We start from the raw sequence: 25,023 nt of genomic DNA on the forward strand, positions 1-25,023 counted from the left end.
CATTCTTCATTCCCTTCTCTTCCCTCCCCTCCCCCTTCTAACAACATAAAAGTTGAGAACACTCAGCACCACATAGGCTGTTTCCATTTGGAGGAAAGGATAGTCATGGGTGTTTGGTACTCTATAACTATTGTCAGCACCATTCTTAATTGTTTAATGGAAGCCAAAAATGCTGCATACTTTGGCCTCTCTTCTCCAAAGAAGCTCTCTGCCATAGCAAGGTGCTTTATCATTTTACTGACCTGCCTGAGAATTAACACAACCTGCTGTCGGGCAGCCCTACGACTTCAGTTCTCAATATGGTTAAGAGATAAGTCATGCTACAATTGAACTGGCAGACCATGAAATCTAGGCTGTTTCAGGATTTTGGGTTATATTATGAACTTCCAAGAAAGCATCTTCATTGCTCAAGCTTTCATTTTCTGTCACATTTGCAGATTTTATTTTTTTTACCAATTGAACTTGGGTTTATGGCAATAAATGTTTGCTCAGAAAATGAGCAGTTTTTACATTTAAATGTTTTTCTCGCTAAATATCTCATCATCCACCTTCTCCGAAATCTACTGACTGCTTTCTCTTTCTATGGTTGCTGAACATGTTCCAAAACTTTGCGAACTGACAATTTCAGTAGGCAATTTGATTTGCGTGGGGCTTCATAATTAAGCCTGATCCTGTTTCTAGCAAGAACTTCTGGGTGATTCTAGTTGTCCTATCATCACACCACTCAGGATGGCGATTAAACCTGAATGTTTCCTGGTGTGAATGACTTCGCTACTCTCTAGATCAGGGGTGGGCAAACTACGGCCCGCGGGCCGCATGCGGCCCGCCAAAGGTATTTCTGCGGCCCACCAAGTCATTAAAAAAAAAAAAATTTTTTTTTAAATTTTTTTTTTTTTTTAAATTTTTTTTAAGGTTAATGGGGGGGGTGCTGTTGGGTTACTTACTGTATAGGGTGGATACGTTGACTTGAGTAGGGTGATCATTGCTCGGCACAACGTCGAGGGCCGAAGGGCCTGTTCTGTGCTGTACTGTTCTATGTTCTATATGAGGCGCCCAGAATCATAACCGGGTGAAGTAATTATTTTACTTAATATACTATGCGGCCCTTTGTGAATTGTGAATTTCTGAATGTGGCCCTTGCACGGAAAAGTTTGCCCACCCCTGCTCTAGATGAACTCCTTGAGTGACAGAAGAGGCTCAAACTTATCATTTTATAGGCAAACTTTGCAAATAATTGTTTGCTCTTAATGTTGGCTTATACAGAACAATACATAGAATTAGGATGCAGAAACAAGCTATTTGGTTCCGTCAATTTGGAATAGATTTTCCTCTTCAGTCTGAATCATATTTACCCACCCTGTTCCCATATTTATTCAACTATCTTTTTAGTTATATCCTTACAATATAAGGTGCTAACTTCCTGTGATGCTATACCCCCAAATTTCTCTGCTATTCCGCAGCACTGGGCCATCTTCATTTCAGAGTGAAGTGACTGACTGATGAACCATCAATCGAACGCGAGACGAGTTGCTGTACAAAAGTCAGGCTTTAATAAGCTAGAGTCCAGCAGGCAGCCCGTCTCGTGGCCGTTGAGGTGGATCAGCGTCGTTTTGGCGAGCGTGCGTGGCCGTGACTGGTCGAGTTGAATGGCCGCGAGCCGTGGAGAAGAACCATCGTCGCAGTCATCGGCGGCCGAGTAGTAGCTGGCAGAACCTTGCGTGCCAGTCCAGGAAGGTGGTGCCCAGGATCTGCACGTGGAGTCGGCGCCCCAAGATGGCGTCTCCCGCGGGGCCCTCGTGATTGCGGGGGGGCGGGGTTAGCGGTGCCAGCGGGCCGACCTGAGCGGCTGAGAGCGGGGGCAGAGAGGCGCACACGCCAGGCGCAGTGGCCCGGGGCGGCGAGGAGAGCGGGGCGCACAGGCCGGGTGCAGGGGGCGGGGAGGAGAGATTGGCGCGGCGTACTGCAAGGGCCCGGGAGGGGGAGAATCCCGATTTGGCCTGGCAGACGGATGAAAAGTGGCCCTTCTTCCCGCAGCTCTTACAGAGGGCGGAGCGGGCTGGGCAGCACGGGCGAGGGTGTTTCGCGAACCCACAGAAATAGCAACGGGGCCCCGCGGACTTGTCGGGGCGTTCTGCGGTGCAGGCTTGAGGGAGGTCGGGAGCGGCGGATGGCGGTGGGGAAGCGTGCCAAGAGGTCCAGGGTGCTGCAGCGCGGCTGGGGACACAGGCGCGGGCGTTTAAATCGGTGAACTCCAGGGAGGTGGAGAGAGTCCGTGCCTCAGTTAGGCTGTGGTCGTCTTTCTCCAGCATCCGCTGGCGGATAGCGGCAGACTGCATCCCAGCCACGTAAATATCTCTAATCAGAAGTTCCATGTGCTCCGTGGCTGAAACTTGGAGGCAGGAGCAATTCCTCCCCAGGACAGCGAGGGCCTGGTAAAATTGGTCTAATGACTCACCGGGGAGCTGTTGTCTGGTAGCCAGCAGATGTCGGGCGAATACTCTGTTGACCGGTTTAAGAAAACTGTCCATTCAGCTTAAGCATGGCCGCATCGTAATCTTTTTCCTCCCTGATCATTGCGTAGGCTGCCGTGCCCACGCTGGAGTGGAGGATGTGAAGCTTCTGTGCCATGGTGGGGGGCTGTTTGCGAACGCCAGGTATCCCTCGAGACATGCCAGCCAATGTTGAAAGATTTCTGAAGCGTTCAGAGTTTGCAGGCTGATGCGGAGGCATTCGGGCTTGATCCGGAGCTCCATCTTCAAAATTCTAGCTTATTAAATTGATGAACCATCAATCGAATGCGAGACGAGTTGCTGTACAAAAGTTAGGCTTTAATAGCTAGAAGTTAGCCCTGCGGTCGACTACAGTAAATGGACGCTGGTTATTTATAACCTCGCTCTGGAGGCGGGGTTAACTCAGCCTCTCGACCAATCGGAGAGCAGTCACATGACTGGTCTCAACCAATCGGTCGAGAGGCACATGACCGACCAGGGCCAATGATAAGCCAGTGTTCCGCACCAATAGCAGACAGCTATGCATATCATACCACCACACTGACTACTTTTTTTCAACCAAAATGCAATGTCTCACACTTGGCATTGAATTCCATCTGCCACCTTTTAGCACATTTCAACATCATCAATTTCCCTTTACCATTTCTATTGGTCTTCTAAAGCAGGGGTTTTCAAAATCTGGGTCACAACCCACAGGTCGGTCGTAGTCAGGTTTCGGTTGGGTTGAGGCACTCAATCGCGGCGTTCCTGCTCGCAGAAGGGCCAGCTGGCCTGCTTTTAAAGATACCGGCTGCAATGGACTTCGGCTTTCCTGCATATGCATGCCGGATCAAGCAGTGTGGAGGCCTGGAGTCCAGTGGGGTGGATTGCCTGCTCCTGACATCAGTGCGCTGTCCAGGGCCAGTTTTGGTTCAGCGAGCAAAGGAGCACTCACTGGAAGCAGAGGCAGGTCATGCTCCCCATACGCTAAGGTCATGTGTTCTGGGCGCGAAAGAGATTCCTCCATTTTGCAGCTGCTAGCAGTGCTGGTGAGAACTCCAGGGCCTCTGGCAAACAACCCATGAAGAAGAAGCTGTAAACTGGAACAAAGCAGTATACGGGTTATTAATTGTGCCACTTCAAATCAAGTTCTTGTGTGTTATGTACAGGGAAGTACTGTCCCGGAATGGTCGGCATGGGTCGCGGAGGTTGGCTGGCGTGGGTCCCAAAGGAACAGCCGTGGCAAATATGGGTCACGGATAAAAATGTTTGAAGAACACTGTTCTAAAGAATTGGCTATTCAGGGTGGAATTTTCCAGCCCTTTCTGCCAATAGGATCTTCCCATCCTGCTGAAGTCAACGGAGATTAGAATGGTTCACCACAGGGAAACACACTGGCGGGGCCAGAATATCCCCACCTATATCTCCTACTTTAGTTTCAACATTTTCTCTCAATCGCCTCTACGCCTGTGATACAAATCATAGAGATACACAGCGAACAGAAGTTGCCATAGAATTAGAACATAGAACAGTACGGCACAGAACAGGCCCTTCGGCCCTCGATGTTGTGCCGAGCTTTGTCTGAAACCAAGATCCAGCTATCGCACTCCCTGTCATTCTGGTGTGCTCCATGTGCCTATCCAATAACTACTTGAAAGTTCCTAAAGTGTCCGACTCCGCTATCACAGCAGGCAGTTCATTCCACACCCTAACCACTCTCTGAGTAAAGAACCTACCTCCTATATCTCCATATGGAACACCACTACCCACCCAACTACTGTTTTCTTCCTTCTAACCAGTTTTTAACCAACCTTGCTATCCTCCTATTATTCCACATCTCTTAATCTGCTCTAGTTAAATCTCCACTATCTTGTCAGAGGGTTCCTAAAATCTATGTACATTCATGGCATTTCCCAAATCTCCATATCTGTCACATTCTCAAAGCAGATTTGCCATGCACAATCCATGATGGCTTCTAACTATTTCTCTCTATATGAATACTTGATAATTTCATCCTTAATTAAAGGCTAACATACTTACCACAGATGTTAAGTTGACTGGCTTGTAATGACCTACAGGATCGCTGTAGGACTGCATGCACACTGACGCTTTGATGCATGAGGCCCAAGGAAAATTTCAACGTGTTGAGACGTTCATTTGTAATTTGTTTGTATCAAGATTTTTATACCATGCTGAAGTACAAACACTCATGGGATATAAAGACAAATAGAGATTGTGAAGGGTTTTTATGGATAAGCAGCCAACGATGGGCAATATTTTGTGGCATGGAACCTTGACCATTTTACCTCCTTGTTTGGTACTTGCCATTCTAGATTTCCCGCCTTTGGCACTGTGTGAAATCTTGTATTTACTGGCTTGATATTTAAGATAAAGGGTACAACTCTTTAGGGGGTGCAAGTACAGAGGGCCCTGGATGTACATGTGCAGAAGTCATTGAAGGTGGCAGGACCTCTGTTAGAGTACAAATATACCCAATTGACTCTGGTCACCAGGCTTTCTATGGCAAGCAGTTCAAGAAAAAGTAATATGAGGTATTCTAGTTGAAAGACAACTATTCCACCACAAGAGCTTAATTCCCTTCAGAGTTCCAGTGGAATAGTTTTAAATCCAAAATAATATCCATTAGGCTATAATAATCTGCATAAGTCTTTCAACATACTTGTATTTGTCAAGTGTACTTATGAACATGTCAGACAGGAAAAGACCAGCTGGTCCATCCAACTTGTCAAACAGTCTTGATTCCTTTTCCAAACAGTGGACCTTTCCTGCCACCCCGGTGCCATGTAATTTCCTAGAAGAGGTGGAAAAAAATTAAAAGCTAGACCAATTAGGAAAAGAAAATCTGACAAATTCCTCTGACTCTTGTTTAGGCAATCAAACTGGATACAAAGCCTCTGCGCTCAGATGCATAACAGGTCGGTGTTCACCTCACAAGCTGGCAACCTGTTCCACAGGCATGCTATTCTATGGGAAACCAAGAAATGCCTAATGTGCAGCCTCATTCAGCCCTATATAACATAGCCATGAGTCTTTCATCTCCTGTGTGTTTGCATGCAGGATGGCTACCACATTCACCAGTAGATGAATGAACAGCTAATTATTTTTGCCATTGGTTGAAGGAGTGATTTGGCCTAGAGCACCAGCAGAGTGCCTTGTTCTTTTTTTCGAAAGAGTGGGAGCTTGAACACCTACTTTAACAATCATACTGGAAGTGGTTTAATGTCTTAGCTGACGAATTGCATCTCCAACAGTGCCCAAGTATGTCATTAGGATGTTAGCCCATATTGTATATTAGACTGCTTAGCTGACGTTTCTTAAAGACGGCCCACATTTATTCAGGAATTGAGGTGTTGTTCATAGAAATGCTGATGTTGATGAAAAATCCAGCCATTATTATACTCTTAAGGATTTTCAAAAAATCTTGGTAGGGTGCTACTGAGATAAAATATGCTGAACAGAGGACAAGGCATGGGAAGGTAAGTTCTATTTTCCATTGACTTACCAGTGGTAGCACAGACAAGGTGGAGTCAAAATGTGAGTAACGCTTCAGAGGCCAGAGGTTTGCCGTTCACTGCTGCTCTCCTGGAACCCATGAGTCAAAATAAAAGTGCCTCATCAAATTCCCTGACTATTACTGGGTTCAGCAAATCTGGAAACCAAGTAAACATTTGAAGCAGACTGCGAGCACCTGTCCAGTTCAAATTTGTTAACTTAATTTCTCAAGTGGCTTCCAACATTCAGCACTTTAAGCTTTAGGAAGCATATTTTGTATGATCTTGTTTTGATTCAAATCTGTCAACAACTACAAGTTGCAGAGTTAATTTAGATTGTGTCTCAACTATTTGTGCCTAATAGCTTGTGTGAAAAAGAGTCCCAAGTAACCTGCTTTTGGTTCAGTCTTGTGTGTCCTTGGTTGGCTGCTTTCTGATGCAGAGCGATGCCAACAGTGCGGATTCAAGTCCTGTACCGGCTGAGATGAAGGCCCTTCTCAACCTGAGGTGTGTGACCCTCAGGTTAAATCACCACAGTCAACACTCTCTCAAAGGGGATAGCAGCCTATTGTCATCTTGAGGTCTCTGGCACTGTCAATTTTTTTCACTATAAATTTTCTGCGTGTTGCTTTTCTTCAGAATACAAGTCGTGAAGATACTTAAGAATTGCACAATTACACCAGTACTTTTTTTAAAAACAGTGTATAATACCATTTATTGCTTGTCTTTTGTAGCTACTTGACCTGTTTATGGTGTGGGACTGGTCGACGTATCTAGCTGATTATGGGCAGGTCACATCCAAGTATCTGAGAGTGAACCCAGCACCGCTCTGATCCTTCTTGAGAAGTAAGCAGTCTTAAACAGTTTTATGCTTCTTTTACATGTGTGTGTTTAAACATGGTTACCACAAACCTTGGACAATATTTAACAGGGTGATTCTTGGTTTATATTATTTTTAATGACTTGTATTCTGGAGAAAAGCATTAATTTGTTTTTCATTTTGCTTATTTTTCCATTTTGTCCTGTCATTTATAAAATCAGGAAGTCATATTATTCATATTTGTGTGGAACTTTAGTAAAATTACACTTTGCAAATTCTAGTACTTTAACATTTTCAACAGATCTTTCTAATTGCTTTGAAATAGCTTTTGACTTTCTCTCATTATTCATTATCTCATCATTCCTCTTTGCTAAATTGTGGCAATGCAGAATCTACAGAGGGTAAGTAGTTTTGCATATTCTAGGTAGTGCCGCTTATTCATTGTTGCGAATTGAGGCTGTTCTGCTCCATAGGGAATTGCATTTTATGTTTTGGGAATTACTTTCATGATTAATGTGTGCATATTTAACATCATAGATTTATCTAAACCATTGACATAAAGTATTTGTGACATGCTTGATTATACACTGCCTTGATTTTTGCATTCCTAAGCCTCTTTTGAGAAAGCAGCTCGCTTACAAGCAGTTAACATCCAAACTCAATGACATTAAAAGCCATCCTTTTGAGCAGTCTAATGAGATTTTATTTTCTTGCAATCAGAGCAAGTTTCCTGTTAAGGCAGAAATTAACTTGTTGCAGTGATGTTTTAAAGTTTTTGATGCTGTGTTTTGGGAATGTTGTTTTCACTGATTTCAAAGCCAATGAATAAGTAATCATCTTATCCACCTTGTGTACGTGACTTCATAGAATTATAGAATATATCCATCAATAGCAATTGGGGGGTGAATAATACATAATTTGACTACAGTTGGGAAAGAAAAACTGGAGAAACACAAACATCTGTCACACGGAGAAATAAGTTTCTTTTTTAAATTATTCTTTCACAGAATGCAAACGTCCAACAGCATTTATTGCCCATCCCTAATTACTCTTGAGGAGGTGGTGATGAGCCACTTCTTGAACCACTGCAGTCCACTTCCAAAAGAATAGACTCCACTTCTTAGAATTCTACAGAATTTTGATGCTTGTGGGCAAGCTTTGGACATGGTACATTAAATGTGACAAGAGTGAACTACATCCCCACACCAATTGGATTCCGTCCTCTATTTGATTCATTTAATAACCTTAAGGTTTGCGGTATGTGGTCCCATTGCAGACACTATCTATGTTAATTGTGCTAGGTTGTCTTTTGGAGGCAGGTTCCAAACTTATTTCCTGCCTTCCATAAGGTGTTGGTTGTAGTATAGCCTGCATACTATATGTGATTATTATCAGTTTTTAAATCAGCTCAAGTGCCAGCTTGGTTGAGTTAGTAGTGCCCTTACCTTTGATATAATTAAAGTTGAATAATGGACAGTGGTTAACAGTGCTGCCTCACAGTGCTAGGGACCCGGGTTTGATTCCGACGATGGTTGGCTGTTTGTATGTGTGGAGTTTGCACATTCTCCCTGTGTCTGTGTGGGTTTCCTTTGGTCTCCTTCTGCACTGTAGGGATTCTAGAGTTTAGGTATACCCACAGTGTTGTTACGAAGGGAGTTCCAGGGTTTTGACAGTGTCAGTAAAGGAACGGCGTTTATAGTTCCAAGTTAGGATGGCATTCCCATGTATCTGCTGCCGTGGTCCTTATCGGTGGTTGAGGTCACGGCTTTGGAAGGTACTGTCAAAGGAGTCTTAATGAATTGCTGCAATAGGTTTCTAGATGGTACGCACTGCTGCCACTGTGCACTGGTGGCGGAGAGATGAATGTTTAAGGTGCTGAATGGGGAGGTGATCAGATGGGCTGCTTTTCCCAGGCCAATTGTTGGAGCTGCACTCATCCACGCAAGTGGAGAGTATTCGTTTAAAAAAAAAAAAAAAATTTTAGAGTTCCTTAATTTTTTTCCAATTAAGCGGCAGTTTAGCGAGGCCACTTGACTTGCCCTGCACATCTTTGGGTTGTGGGGGTGAGACCCACGTAGACACTGGGAGAATGTGCAAACTCCACACTGACCGTGGACCCAGGTCTGTATTGGACCCAGGACCTCGGCACCATGAGGCAGCAGTGCTAACCACTGCACCACCATGCCGCCCAAGTGGAGAGTATTCCTGACTTGAGTTTTGTATATTTTTTTTAAAATAATTTTATTGGAATTTTTTGAAACATATATAGCAACTGAACAATAATAATAATAACAATAATAACACCCCGGCACCCGTAACAGCGCATGTAACGAACCCCCCCCCCCTCCCAAACCCAATAAACACAAAATAAATTAACAATAAGCAAATTAACTTAAAACAATACCCCCCTGAGACCCCTTTTCCCCTCCCCCCGGGTTGCTGCTGACCGAGTTCCTTATCGTTGAGCCAGAAAGTCGAGGAAAGGCTGCCACCGCCTAAAGAATCCCTGTACCGACCCCCTCAGGGCGAATTTGACCCTCTCCAGCTTAATGAATCCCGCCATGTCATTGATCCAGGTCTCCACGCGAAGAGGTCTTGCATCTTTCCACTGCAGCAAGATCCTCCGCCGGGCTACTAGGGACGCAAAGGCCAAAACATCAGCCTCTTTCGCCTCCTGCACTCCCGGCTCCACCCCAAACCCAAATATCGCGAGTCCCCAGCCTGGCTTGACCCTGGACCCTACCACCCTCGACACCGTCCTCGCCACCCCCTGCCAGAATTCACCCAGTGCCGGGCATGCCCAAAACATATGGGCATGGTTCGCTGGGCCCCACGAACACCTAATGCACCTGTCCTCACCCCCAAAAAACTTGCTCATCCTCGTCCCGGACATATGAGCCCTGTGCAGTACCTTGAACTGGATGAGGCTGAGCCTCGCACATGAAGAGGAGGAGTTCACCCTCTCCAGGGCGTCCGCCCATGTCCCCTCCTCAATCTGCTCCCCCAGCTCCACTTCCCACTTAGCTTTCAACTCCTCTACCAACGCCTCCTCCACCTCCTGCATCACCTGGTAGATGTCAGACACCTTCCCATCCCCGACCCACACCCCCGAAAGCAACCTATCCCTTACCCCCCCCGCGGGGGCAGCGAAGGGAACCCCTCCACCTGCCGCCTAGCAAACGCCTTGACCTGAAGGTACCTGAACATATTCCCCGGGGGGAGCTCACACTTTTCCTCCAGTTCACCCAGGCTCGCAAACCTCCCGTCAATGAACAGGTCTCCCAACTTCCTAATGCCCGCCCTGTGCCACCCCAGGAACCCGCCATCAATGTTCCCTGGGACAAACCGGTGGTTCCCCCGCAGCGGGGCCTCCACCGAGCCCCCCACTTCCCCCCTGTGTCGCCTACACTGCCCCCAAATTTTGAGGGTAGCCGCCACCACAGGGCTCGTAGTGTACCTCATTGGAGGGAGCGGCAACGGCGCCGTTACCAGTGCCTTCAGGCTCGTGCCTCCACAGGACGCCATCTCCATCCGTTTCCATGCTGCCCCCCTCCCCATCCATTACCCACTTGCGTATCATCGAGACATTAGCCGGCCAATAGTACCCAGAAAGGTTGGGCAGCGCCAGCCCCCCTCTATCCCTGCCCTGCTCCAAAAAGACCCTCCTCACCCTCGGAGTCCCGTGCGCCCAAACAAATCCCAGAATGCTGCTGTTCACGCTCCTAAAAAAGGCCCTCGGAATGAAAATGGGGAGGCACTGAAACAAAAACAAAAACCTCGGGAGCACCGTCATTTTAACGGACTGTACTCTACCCGCCAACGACAGCGGCAGCATGTCCCACCTTTTAAACTCCTCCTCCATCTGCTCCACCAACCTAATATAATTAAGCTTGTGCAGAGTCCCCCAACTCCTAGCCACCTGAATCCCCAGGTACCTAAAACTCCTCACTGCCCTCTTTAGCGGGAGCCTACCAATCCCCTCCTCCTGATCTCCCGGGTGTACAACAAGCAGCTCACTTTTGCCCAGGTTCAATTTATAGCCCGAGAAACTCCCAAACTCAGCAAGAATCTCCATCACCTCCAGCATTCCCCCCACCGGGTCTGCTACATACAGCAGCAAGTCATCTGCATACAGCGACACTCGGTGCTCCTCCCCCATCCCGCACCAGACCCCTCCACCTCCCCGACTCCCTGAGAGCCATGGCAAGAGGCTCAATTGCCAACGCAAAAAGCAAGGGGGACAGGGGGCACCCCAGCCTCGTCCCACGGTGGAGCCTGAAGTACTCGACCTCCTCCCATTTGTCGCTACACACGCCATCGGGGCCTCATACAGCAACCTCACCCATTTAATAATACCCCACCCCAAACCCGAACCTCTCTAACACCTCCCACAAGTACCCCCACTCAAGCCTATCAAAGGACTTCTCCGCATCCAATGCCACCACAATCTCCGCCTCTCTTCTGCCGCCGGCATCATTATCACGTTAGTGTTCAGCTGCTCCCCTTCACAAAACCCGTCTGATCTTCATGTATCACCCCCGGCACACAGTCCTCTATTCTAGTGGCCAAGATCTTCGCCAGCAACTTGGCGTCCACATTCAGCAGTGAAATTGGCCTATATGAGCCACACTGCAAGGGGTCCTTATCTCGCTTCAGGATCAGGGAAATCAGCGCCTGTGACATCGTCGGGGGCAAAACACCCCCCTCCCATGCCTCGTTAAAGGTCCGAACCAACAGGGGGCCCAACAGGTCCGCGTATTTCTTATAAATTCAACCGGGAACCCATCCGGTCCCGGCTCCTTCCCCGACTGCATGTAGCCAATCCCTCTGACAGCTCCTACAACTCGATCGGCGCCCCCAGTCCCTCCACCTGCTCCTCCTGCACCCTTGGAAATCGCAGCCTGTCCAAAAAGCTCTCCATTCCCCCTCCCACCACCGGCGGCTCCGATCCGTACAGCTCCCTGTAGAAGTCCCAAAAGACCCCATTGACCTCTGCCCCCTGCCGCACCACATTCCCACCCCTATCCTTCACTCCACCAATCTCCCCAGCCGCGTCCCGCTTGCGAAGCTGATGCGCCAGCATCCTGCTCGCCTTCTCTCCATACTCGTAGACCGCTCCCTGCGCCTTCCTCCACTGTGTCTCCGCCTTTCTGGTGGTCAATAAATCAAACTTGGCCTGTAGGCTACGCCGCTCCCCCAGCAATCCCTCCTCCGGGGCCTCTGCATACCTCCTATCTACACTCAACAGCTCCCCACCAGTCTCTCCCTCTCCCTCCTCCCCCCCCCTCTCCCTATGGGCTCGGATGGAGATCAGCTCCCCCCTAATCACTGCCTTCAGAGCCTCCCACACCATCCCCACCCGGACCTCCCCAGTATCATTGACCTCGAGGTACCTCTCGATACATCCCCGGACCCTCCTACACACCACCTCATCAGCCAACAACCCCACGTCCAGACGCCAAAGCAGGCGCTGGTCCCGCACCTCCCCCATCTCCAGATCCACCCAATGCGGAGCATGGTCCGAATCGCTATAGCCGAATATTCAGCCTCCTCCACCCTCGGGACCAATCCCCTACTCAGGACAAAGAAATCAATACGAAATAAACCCTGTGCACATGGGAGAAAAAAAGAGTACTCCCGAGCCCTCGGCCTCCCAAACCTCCAGGGATCCACTCCTCCCATCTGGTCCATAAACCCCCTCAACACCTTGGCCGCCGCCGGCCTCCTGCCTGTCCTTGAACTAGAACGATCCAGTAGGGGATCCAGCACCGTATTGAAGTCCCCCCCCCCCCCCATGATCAGCCCCTCACCTCCAGGGCAGGAATGCGGCCCAACATACGCCTCATGAAACCAGCATCATCCCAATTTGGGGCGTACACATTTACCAACACCACCCTCTCCCCCTGCAGCTTACCACTCACCATCACATATCTGCCGCCACTATCAGCCACCACCTCAGACGCCTCAAACGCCACCCTCTTCCCCACCAGGATCGCCACCCTCCCGGTTCTTCGAGTCGAGCCCTGAATGGAAAACCTGCCCCACCCACCCTTTCCTCAGACGGACCTGGTCCGCCACCCTCAGGTGAGTCAACTGGAGCATGGCCACGTCCGCCTTCAGATGCGAAAACATCTGGGCCCGCTTAACCGGCCCATTCAACCCCCTCGCATTCCACGTGATCAGCCGGATCAGGGGGCACCCCGCCCCCCTCCCTCCCCCGTCAACTAGCCATGGCCCATCGACTGCTCGCCCCTGGCCAGCACCCATTCGGCCCGTTTCCCACGGCGATAGAACCTCACCCCGACCCCCCCCGACCCACACGAGCTCCTCCCTGGTCAATCCAGCAGCAACCCGGTATCCCTCCCCCCCCAGGCTAGGACCCCTCCTAGCCACGACGCTCCCTCCATAGTACTCCCGTGAGCCAGCTGACTTCTGCTGACCCCGGCAGCTCCCGCCCTACTCCGACCCCTCCCGATTTGGGGTCACCCCCCCCCCCCCCCCCCCCCCCCCCCCCGCATCAGCTCCTTGGCACCGCTTCATCGCCCGAAAACGGATCTGATATCCACGCCCCTTGCCACCAGCTCCACCCACCTCGTCCCGCAGTGCGGGAAACCAGAGGAAAGCCCGCGCTTTTACATCACCCCACCCCCCCCAACGCGGCTCCCAAATAGCAGTCCCAACCCATCCACCAACCCCGTACAAGCAAAAACAGATCAACCACAAACCCCAATACCCCCCTTAAGACACAAAACCATAACCAACATCATCCGAAAGCGAGAGAAAAAAACAAACAGAATAACCAGCAACAGCATAAACGGTGTTACAAAAAAAAACTCCCACAGCCCCCAATCCCTAGTTCGAGTCCAACTTTTCAGCCTGTACAAAGGCCCACGCCTCCTCCGGGGACTCAAAATAGTAATGTCGGTCCTTGTAGGTGACTTGCAGGCGGCAGCATGCCGAACTTTACCTGCTTGCCGTGGAGCACCGCCTTCGTCCGGTTGAACCCGGCCCTCTACTTAGCCACCTCCGCACTCCAGTCCTGGTAGACGGCACTACCGAATTCTCCCACTTGCTGCTCCTCACCTTCTTGGCCCATCGCAGCACACACTCCCGGTCACTGAACCAATGGAACCGCACCAGCACCGCCCTCGGGGGTTCATTCGCCTTAGGCCGCCTGGCCAGTACTCTGTGGGCCCCCTCCAGCTCCAGGGGCAGATGGAAGGATCCTGCCCCCACCAGCGAGTTCAGCATCACGGCCACATAGGCCGGCAGGTCCGACCCCTCCAGCCCCTCCGCGAGGCCCAAGATCTGCAAGTTCTTCCTCCTTGATCGAAACTCCATCTCCTCGAAACGATCTTGCCACTTTTTGTGGAGTGCCTCGTGCATCTCCACCTTCCCCACGAGGGCCGAAACCTCATCCTCGCGCTCAGAGGCCTGCTGCTGCAACTCAAGTATTTCTGCACCCTGAGTTGTCTGGGTCTCCAGCAGCTTACTAGTCGTTACCTTCAGGGATTCCAGCAACTCCCCTTTCAGCTCCGTAAAATAGGGCCACCTGCTGCTCCTCCGCCCACTGCCTCCACTCCTCAGGGGCTCCACCGGCCGCCATTTTGTCCACCTTCCCCCGCTTTTCCAGGGGAGCTGCTGCCGTTTTTCTCCTCGCCCCACTCCGGGTCCGCACCATATATCCCAGGGGGTTTTGCTCCAGACCCCTTTATTCACCGGGAATCGTCGAATCAGCGCCGTTTGGGGCCCTTAAAAGAGCCCACAAGTCCTATTAAAGCGGGAGCTGCCGAACATGTGGCTTACCTCCGCATAGCCGCAACCGGAAGTCCCTTGAGTTTTGTATATGATGAACAGTCTTTGTTTTACATTACCTTAGTTATTTCTTCAGCTGTAAGCTATGCGGCCTCCTCTGGTGCTCCAGCCTCCATTTTCCTTGGTGACCCCACGGTGTCCTTTCCACTCCCGATGGACCTTCAGCTATTTTTTTTACGCCCGTTTTTTTGCTCACCCTCAACATTTTCCTTCACTGTGCCTCCTCTGTGCCTTCTCCCTGCTTTTGCCTCCTCTGTGGACCCTGGGACCAGGCTTAAAGCCCCGAAAATGCTGTTCCCAAACGGGAGTCCTCCGTTGTGCAGCTTCCTCCTGCCCGTCATCGCCCCCCCTTCTTATCTTTGAATAGTGTCCTGGGAAATTTTACCCTCGTATGGTTGAAGATGCCATCTCCAACAGTGCAGCGTGCCTGCAGTGCCACTTTGAGTAACAACCTGTGTTATGTCCACAACTGTGGCTTTGGATGCCTCTAGGATTTTTGGGGAAAAAAACAAATACAGTACAAACCTCCTTAACAATGGCACCATCCCTGTATCTGCATGGGTTACACCCCCACAATCCAAAAATGTGCAGGTTAGGTGGATTGGCCACACTAGATTGCCCCTTAATTGGAAGAAAATAATTGAGTACTCCAAATTTATTTTTTAAAAACAATGGCACCAATCAGGACATGAGGTTACGTCAAGGGAATTGATGTGTGCTGTGCAATAACAGACGGCAATGACACAAAATGACTGTAAAGCAGAAATCACAACTTGAAATCAGCCCTCAAACAAAAACAACTTTAAAACAAAACAACCTAAAGTGGGGCAACTTAAAATGCAGACTTGCTGTACTTTATTTTATACAATCTTTATCCCAATCATTACAAGTTTGCATTTCACTTCATTTCTCCTCCATATACTGTAACGTATATTTCATGATTTTCCTTAAATGTTAGAAGCCTAGATTCTGCAGCCCTAAAGGACTGAGAAAGGAGGAGGTACTTCAGCCCTCCCAGCACTGCAGCTTAAAATCCCAAGTGTCGGAATGTTACCAGTTCATTTGGCTTATGTTTCCTACTATAATAGAACAATTTAGATATTCCAACTTTTCAGAAACCCAGGCTGGATTCTTGATTTTTTTCTTTTTCTCCTCCCACTCTGAACATTGGCAGCAGCCAAATTGCTAACAGTGAAAAACAAGGCCAGACTAGATCAAATTCTTCCCCAAAATATGCTCTTTAATTCGACTTTCTTGATTTCCTGCTGCTCTGACTCAAACTCCTTGTTAATGGCAGCAGGAATACCTTTCAGTACTGTTCCTGTGGACAACTTGTTCTTCAGCCCCCTCACCCTCACCCTAGGAACTGAATTTAATTTACTGCAGCGAGTGTGAGTATTTAATTCTGAATAATTAGTGGATATCACCATGTACTCTGAAACAAAACCCTTTATTTTTCACAAAATTATGTAATCTAATTAAATAATCAAATTCTATACTGACGCTTAGCGATGGTTACACTATCTGAAGACTTGTGGAAAATGAATAGGAGATTTCCTTTTTTTAATTTGTTGATTATCACAGAGGAAGTATCAAACCATAAGAAAAATATAAAATGCCTTTTTATTCAACTTCATTTATTCATTCAGGAATAACTGACAATTTCTCCCATCCATCCCTTTGCAATATTCAGTTGTTTCTTAAATCATTCCAGGCTCTTTGGATCCACTACTCAACTTAAGTCTATTTAAAGTATCAACAGCTTTTGCGTGAAGGATTTTCAGACATTCTAGCTTTACCTTGTATTGTTTGAGCCTGTGACTTGCCTTGTCATAACTTTCAATTCATTTTGAAGTAATTTTCCAGGCCTACCTTTTCCAAGCCATTTATATAAAATAACCATCCATTGTCTTGAGGCTTACAATTTTGTCTTTTTCCAGTCTTTACTCCTTCCTTAAATTATACACAACTGACATATGCAGTCAGCCTTGTGGGATCATCTCCGAGACAGAGAGAGAGCGCTCTGGTTGAATTGCTGCTCTGTATTATATATGTTAATATACCTCCATCAGGCCACCTGTACACATCAGTGCAGTGAATGAACGCAGTTTTTATAAAACTCAAGTAACTAAGATTTTTTTAAAGGTGGAAATTTTTGTTGTGGCTCTCCTCTGAACCTTGCATAGTTATCACACACCATATGATGGTTCCAAAACTGACCACAATTTTCTAAATGTGTTTTATCCAAGATCTTGTGCAAGGTGGTGCATTTATTTGTTTTTTGTTAAACAACCTTATTAACACTACCCGATACTGCATTTGCATTGGCTACAATTTCTCTGCACTTGTTCTGTACATGTGTATACTAAATATATGGGTGTTGTGTGGCATATTGATCTGTAATGGTTTATTAAAGGCATGTTATTTTCAACAAAAATGATCGAAAAGGTTTTGAAACCCAATGGACATTTTTTTAAAATTTAGAGTATCCAATTATTTTCTTTCCAAGGGGCAATTTAGGTGGCCTTTGCACCTCGCCTGCGCATCTTTGGCTTGTGGGGGTGAGACCCATGCAGATATAGGGATAATGTACAAACTCCACACTGACAGTGACCCGGGGACGGGATCAAACCTGGGTCCTCAGCACCGTGAGGTAGCAGTGCTAACCACTGCATCACCAGGCCGCAAATCATAGTTCTGTGCAAATTCAGCCCACTCCAGTTCCAACGAAGGGTCGATGCCTCAATGTTCATTCTATTTTTGGCCTGGTAGATGTTGGCAAACCGGCTGAGTTTTTCCAGTATCCTCTTGTTCCCACATCTGCAGTATTTAAAAAAAATTTAGAGTACCCAATTATTTTTTCCAATTAAGGAACAATTTAGCATGGCAAATCCACCTATCCTGTGCATTTTTTGTATTGTGGGGATGAGACCCATGCAGACACGGGGAGAATGTGCAAGCTCCACATGGGCGGTATTTTGCTTATTTCAGTTAATAATAATAATAATAATAATAATCTTTATTGTCACAAAAAGGCTTACAATAAAACTCCAATGAAGTTACCGTGAAAAGCCCATAGTTGCCACATTCTGGGGTACACAGAGGGACAATTCAGAATGTCCAAATTACCTAATAGCACATCTTTTGGGATTTGTGGGAGGAACCCGGAGGAAACCCAAGCAGACACTGGGAGAACGTGCAGACTCCACACACGGTGACCCAAGCTGGGAATCGAACCTGGGACCCTGGAGCTGTGAAGCAACAGTGCTACCCACTGTTGGGTAGCGTGCTGCCCAGTTCCTACTCAACTGGGTCATCCAAAAGGAGAAATGCATTGAAAGGCACCCAATAAAATTTGATCAGCTGTGAGTGAATATAAGTAACTGAGGAATCCCATGATGTAATTTCTGACCTCTGGCTTCAGCGAATTAAGTAAAACAAATGGAGGCTGTGCACAAAGCAACTTACCTCGCTGAATCCAGAAAACACACCGACAGTTAACATAAGGTTTAAAATGAAACGATTGTTTCTGGCAGTCACAGATGCTGGATATTTAATTACTATTGTCATGCAAGTGTCCCAAAGGCTTTTGTCTTATTACATGGCTTCTGTAATGTCATTTGTGTGGATGGAACAATGCTGTGGTTGAGTTTTTTGGTTTTGGCTGCTGAGGACTCAGACAGAGAACAAGTTATTTTGGCCTGCCTCTCTGTCTTCATTTTAAAAGCTGTTCCAGACTGCTTGGTAACTTAAGAGATAATTGTTTTCTGGAAGGAATTCAAACCTGCTGTTTGAAAAGGGGAACAGAGTATCAATAACAGTCTTATGCAAGTGAGAATGCTGTGAGCTGCGCCATGCCTTTGAAAAGGGGTGTCTGGCTTGACTTGGATTTTGTTATTGAATTGGAACAGTTAAAGGGGAATTCATTAAGGGTTATACATAGATTTCTGTAGCTGTGTGGGGTCTTTATGTTTGTAATGGATAAAAGTTCTTGCTGTGTGTGGACTCTAACAATTTATGTACCTCCTTTAATGTAGTTAAGCTTCCCATGGCACTTCATAGGAGCATTGTCAGACACAATTTGACACTGAGCCAAATAAGGAGATGTTAGGATAGGTGACCAAGTTGGTGGCACAGTGGTTAGCACTGCTGCCTCACAGCGCTGAGAACCCAAAGATGTTCAGCGTAGGTGAATTGGCCACACTAAATTGCTCCTTAATTGGAAAAAAAATTATTGGGTACTCTAAATTTTTTTTAAAAAAAGATTGGTGACCAAAAGCTTGGTTGGAGACGAGATTTTTCAGGAGGCTCTCACAGAACATCTGAGAAGGATAGAGCAAGTTCAGAGAGGTTTGTGGAGGAAATGTCAGAGCTTGGGGCCTGAGGGCTCAGCCACCAACGAAGGAGAGAAGGGAATTGGGTATGCACAAGAGGCTAAAATTGGAGAACTGCACAATTCTCTCAGGCTTCTGGGGCTGATCATGTGGAACAAGACCACGGAGAATCATTTGAACACTGGTAAGAGTTTTAAGTTTGAGGCATTGCATGTCGATCAACAAACACTGAGATGATGAATGAGCAGGATATGGACATCAGAATTCTAGATTAGCTGAGGTCTATGGGGGTTAGAAATTGAGAGGCCTGCTTCATACACTTAACATGATGTGCCAAACCAAGTTGTATTTTCAATATCACCCTTTTTTTGTTACAGTGAATGATGCGCTGTTTTGATAATAGACCTGTTAGGTAATATTGAATATATGGCAAGTTTTAGAAGCTGTATATCACTAAAGATGTGGCTTTATTTCTTCTACAGAATGAAAGACACCAACAGAAAGAACAACATATTTTCTCAGTTCAGAAAAAATGACCGTGACAAGCAGAAACTGATTGAGACGGTAGTGAAACAGCTACGCAGTTTGGTGAATGGTATGGCTCAACACACATAAGACTTGTTGGCCTGATTATTCTGTCCTATTCTTTGTCATTCTTCAGACAGCATTCGTATGCAACAGACAGTGAAAGGAAATCCTGAAAGAATAAGACTGTATCAAGTTCAGAACATACAATTCAGAATGTAAGGGTTAGAGGAATAAGATGAGGAGAAATGGGGAAAATGTTTTGTATGTATTTTAAAATCATGCAGGAGTTGGTGTTTTGAGATTTCCTGATTATGTGCAGTGGCCTTTACTCCACAAGACAAATATTTATCACCGCTTCCAAGGAACTAGAAAGCTAAAAATGAGACAAAACATGCTCAATTATGAGGTAGTGCCAACACAGGGGAAGTTAGGTTGGATGAGTTAACAATATTTCACGCCAGATTTACCAGTTGCCGTTGCAACATAATTTTGTTTTAGTTTAGCAGTAACACTGTACCTGTACACTCTACCTTTGTGCAATGGATTGACGGTGACATTACTGTATAAATAATAAACAAGAAAAGGCCATGATGTTCCAGTCTTGCACACAGAGTTGGCTATTGTTTCTGTTTCACTTTATTGGCCTGGTGCTTTGTATGTTTTATCTGCATTAATGTTCAGTCTAACTTGGTTTTCATTGTTCACCTTGTGAAAGAGATGTTCAGGATTATTTTTATCTTTATTCACATGACAAAAATTATTGCACATAAATTGGTATTTTTTAGTTCTTTCTCAGGGTTGTACCATGTGAATTTCATTGGACTTTTTTTCCCCATAATTATAAAAATGGACTTGAAGCACTAGCCTGTAGCAATCACCTGTATTGAGATTACTTTTGATCTGCTTCAGCACATTTCTCTCTTTGATGCCCCTCACATCTTGAGTCATAGACTATTGGTGATGATGATGATGAAGATGATTTTATTCTGATTGTTTCTCTGCACTCCCAATTTGAAATATAGTGTGTTGCTGACTTCACTATCTTACTGTATAATCTTTCAGTTTGTTGCCTCCTGTTTGTAAGATAGACAAAAATGAAGGAAATTAAATTCTGTAAATTGATCTATTGCAGTACTTTATTCTTATTCTGTAATAAAAGTAATCCTGAGCACTTTTTAATTGCTAACTTCTGAAGTCTCAGTTTTATTGCTGATGCTTACTTGATGGTGAGGAATTATGGGCTCTTTTGGAATTATACTGCCATGGGGTCTATTTTGGAATTATACTGCCTTGTGGGTGGTTTGGAGCACGCTCTCCACTGTGAGAAATTCAGCCCGGTCTGGAGACCCAGAGAGAATAAAAAATGTGATTTTAATACACTAGCCAGTCATTAGTGAACGCTCTCTCCAGACCCTCACCTGCCCTCACTTTCCACCACCACTCTCTCTCTCTCTCTCTCTCTCTCTCTCATTCCCCCCCCCCCCCCCCAGAATATTGACCAGGTGCCAGCGTGACGTAACCAATAACTGGCGTCCTCGCCCTAAGCGCTCAGGCAGCCAAGATTCTCCAAGCTCTTTGCTGCTCAGAGTGCACTGGAGCAGCCGTGGGGGGGCACAAGTTCAACTCTGGATTCCAGTTTAACTCAGTCACTTGAGTGCGGGGGGGGGGGGGGGGGGGGGCGGTAGGGGTTTCTAGCAGGCCTTGCCTTCCGTTCACTTCAAGGTGCCCCTTGCTTTAAAGGGGTCTGGAGTCTGGCATGCAGGCATCGCTTCCTGTGTCCACCTTGCTGGGCTTGTGGCCAAATCATCGTTGAGGGAGTGCCCATTGTTAGTAAAAAGAGGATGGGAGGAAGTGATTACTGAGGGTCAGCACTGGGGGTGACCGTGAGGTTCCTGGGTCGAGTTCCATGAGGCAGTTCCTGGGTGGGGTCCCATGAGGCTAGGCTGCAAGGGCAGAGTGGGGTTCTTGGGAATAGGTTGCAATCCTTCCTCATGAGGATGAAGACCCTTTCACTTGGGCAAATACCAACTGAACTGAGTAGGGCTCTGTATTTGGGCAGAACTCGAGGACCAACAGGGTTAACCTCTCGTGAATATTAATCCCACCTGTCTAGGAATTTTTTGTCTCTCCAGAATTACAACCAAGGGGTTAAGCTGTACTGAATATAAATTCCACTTGCCTGGGAAGTTTGTCTCTCCGGGATAACAACCAAGGGGTTAAGCTCTACTGACTATAAATTCCACTTGCCTGGGAAGTTTGTCTCTCCGGACTAAGTGAGTACGGCTGTGAAATGGGAGAATGAGAGCGCCCTCTATTTGTGTGTTTGTCATGCTAATCGCAGGATTCGCTCTAATCAGCTGTCTCGACTGTTACAAGAGGCACACACAAACTTGATAGGCAATTTCACCTTCATTGACCATTTTTTGCCAATGAAATATGCAGAGCTAAAGTTCACTGCTACTGGAGTCCTAAGCATAGGGTGTCACTCAACAGTTCCATACTACCGTACAGTTCATGGATTCCCAAGACGCCTGTCCATTAACGATGGGTATGTAAGTTGCTTTAGGCTAAACCCCCTTTTTAGTTTTTTGAAAAACCTTATGTTACAGTTTTGTTTGCACTTCAACCCAGATCTACGGGCATCTGGTGAAGAGAGGGGTGAGAAGAAAGGAGGACCTCCTTGTGAGCCTATTCCTGGGCCTGGCTAAACTTTCCAAAAACGGGTCCAGGCAGCGGGCGACTGAGGGAGTCATCCCACCCGATCTAACTGTCTTCTACCATGGTGGCATTTGCAGCCGGGTGTCCCTGGAGAGGGAGCATGCGGTGTTCACGGGCACCATTGATTCCTTTCGTGTAGTCCAATCCGATACTTCACTGCAGGAGTGATTCTATGCACGAATCGAGGTATGGTATATTAAAACAAACTTTATTGCTAACTTTAACATAAAGACAACAATACATAGCTATCTTTAACCCCACTCAAACAAAAAAACATCTTTGGTCAAACTTCACTTTTAAATACAGTAAGCCACCTCAGTATTGCTTGCTATAAAGAGGGGTCTTGGATAAACCACTTTGAGAAAGAGGGATTCTTCAGGAACCAGTTGCAGATTCTTACCCGAGTCAAACTACTTGTTAAGCTGCCAGCTTTCCCAGTCTTTTTTAACTTCACTGCTTTGAGAAAAGCTATTGGTCTGTCCACAGTCAAATCTTTGGGATGGGAACAGACAAGAAGCTGTGCTCTCAGTCCAGTTCAATCTAAAACTAAAAACCTCAACACTGCTTCAGCCCCTGGCTCCTGCCATTAACTACATATTACCCAAGTAAACACAATGGGTGCGATCTACCCAAATGGAGACAGTGTCCATTGCGCAAGATTAGCCTGGGCAGAACGGTGGCGCAGTGGGTTAGCCCTGCAGCCTCACGGCGCCGAGTTCCAGGTTCGATCCCGGCTCTGGGTCACTGTTGTTGCACATTTTACTTGAGTGTATTACGCGTTTATTGGAGTGTATTAACACGCCTCCGTTTAAAGGCCGTGTGCTTAACACTACTACAGCTCTGTGTATGTAATTCTGCTCGGAGTCGCCAGGTGCCGTATTTAGACACCTCACAAGTATATCAAGGTCAGGTTCAAAGTAATAAAACTGTACACCGATTAGTAAGTTCAAACGATTGATATTTATTATAACCAATATAATAAATACGCATGCATACGCTAAAGACTAATACTTATTTCTACTATTAAACGACTAAATACTTATCTAAGTAGGAACCAGCAAGGTCAGGGGACAAGGCCTTTGTTCCTTTCTGGACTGCACCTTCTGTTCACTAATAGTCGGCAAGAGTATAAGCAATGCCTGGGTCACGTAGCGAGCGTTGTTTTGGCACTTACTGAACGATGGCTGGTGCTCAACGGCTGGTGATGGAACTGGAGTCAGGATGCGATGTATCAGCAAAGCGATGAAGACAGCAGAGAGTCGGAGCCAAACAACAGAGCCGGAGCAAAACAGAACGGACCATGTGCGGGGTCTACTTTTATAGGTCCCCCCCAAAGTCCGTGCCTCTTCGAGGCGGTCTCTACCTGCTGTATATCGATTGGGTCTTCTCCCAATCGATATTTTCCAAACCCCCCAATCTGAGGGTCTCTTCTCGATGGGTGGGGCGGTCTCTAGGGTTCTTTGTGATGGATACTTCTGGTGCCGTTTCGTCTGGGCGTCCACTCAAAGTATCCATTCAAACCCAAATGTTTCTATTGTGTGGGCCCAGATCTGGATCACCTCATTACTATGCAAATCGTTGTTGCCATTTACACCTTAAGCTGAGATCCTGCACCTGGCCATAAACTGGTTTTTGTACGTGCAGAATGCTAATTAGCCTTCTGCAAACTGCTTGTCCTTACTAAGACTGTTTTCTCCCTGCAGCCTTAGCAGTTCTCCATTTTGGTAGCCCAGTGTCCATCTTAGGTGGCTACACTGTCCATGTGGAGTTTGCACATTCTCTCAGTGATTGCGTGGGTTTCACCCCCACAACCCAAAGATGTGCAGGGTAGGTGGATTGGCCAGGCTAAATTGCCCCTTAATTAGAAAAAATTAATTGGGTACTCTAAATTTATTTTTAAAAAGATTAGCCGGGTGATTCCCAGCATTCAGAACACCCAAGAAACACCCCGCTATCTAACACCCATCTAGGTAGATTGGGGGGCCTCAGTGGGGAACTCCTCGACAAGGCAGCACTTGGCCCCATTTTGTGCACAGTCATTAATACTCCCATACCAGGTTCACACTCTAATATAACCATACCAGATTCTCTCTCGTTAATACTTTGATGACCGTATCACTCTCGTTAATACCTTGATGACAGTGTCAGTCTCGTTGATACTTCGATGCAAGGGCGGCATGTGGTGCAGTGGTTAGCACTGGGATTGCAGCGCTGAGGACACTGGTTCGAATCCCGGCCCTGGGTCACTGACCGTGTGGAGTTTGCACATTCTCCCCATGTCTGCGTGGGTTTCACCACCACAACCCAAAGATGGGCTGGTTAGGTGGATTGGCTACGCTAAATTGCCCCTTAATTGGAAAAGAAAAATAATTGGCTACTCTAAATTTTAATAAAAGTACCTCAATGCCAGTGTCACTCTCGTTAATACTTTGATGCCAGTGTCACTTCTCGTTAATACTGATGCCACAAATATTTCAATGCCAGTGTCACTTTCATTAATACTTCGATGCCAGTGTCGCTATCATTACTACTTTGATGGCAGTGTCACTCTCCTTAGTACTTTGATGCCAATGTCACTCTCGTTAATACTTTGATGCCAATGTCACTCTCGTTAATACTTTGATGCCAGTGTCACACTCGTTAATACTTCGATGCCAGTGTCACTCCCGTTAATACTTCCATGCAAGATTCACTCTCATGAATACTTCCAGGACAGTGAATGATGAACATAGGAAATTGTCACCTTAAATTTTATATTTTGTAATAATAATGCTATTTAACAACCCTGGGTTCAAATACGTACAGGC

At 46.7% G+C, this 25,023-nt stretch overlaps 1 protein-coding gene across 1 annotated transcript in view; it reads left to right on the forward strand.

Moving 5' to 3' along the window:
* LOC119950879 (exocyst complex component 6-like) overlaps window positions 1-20,684 on the forward strand; it is a 232,849-nt gene extending 212,165 nt beyond the window's left edge. Inside the window, 3 exon segments of the mRNA XM_038773764.1 lie at window positions 6,736-6,820; window positions 6,823-6,847; window positions 19,453-20,684. Coding sequence (XP_038629692.1) covers window positions 6,736-6,820; window positions 6,823-6,847; window positions 19,453-19,585 — 243 coding nt within the window. The 3' untranslated portion in view covers window positions 19,586-20,684.
* Window positions 20,685-25,023: the final 4,339 nt, after the last annotated feature.

This window comes from Scyliorhinus canicula, chromosome 16, assembly GCF_902713615.1.
Source record: "Scyliorhinus canicula chromosome 16, sScyCan1.1, whole genome shotgun sequence".
In the NCBI taxonomy this organism is placed as follows: domain Eukaryota; kingdom Metazoa; phylum Chordata; class Chondrichthyes; order Carcharhiniformes; family Scyliorhinidae; genus Scyliorhinus; species Scyliorhinus canicula.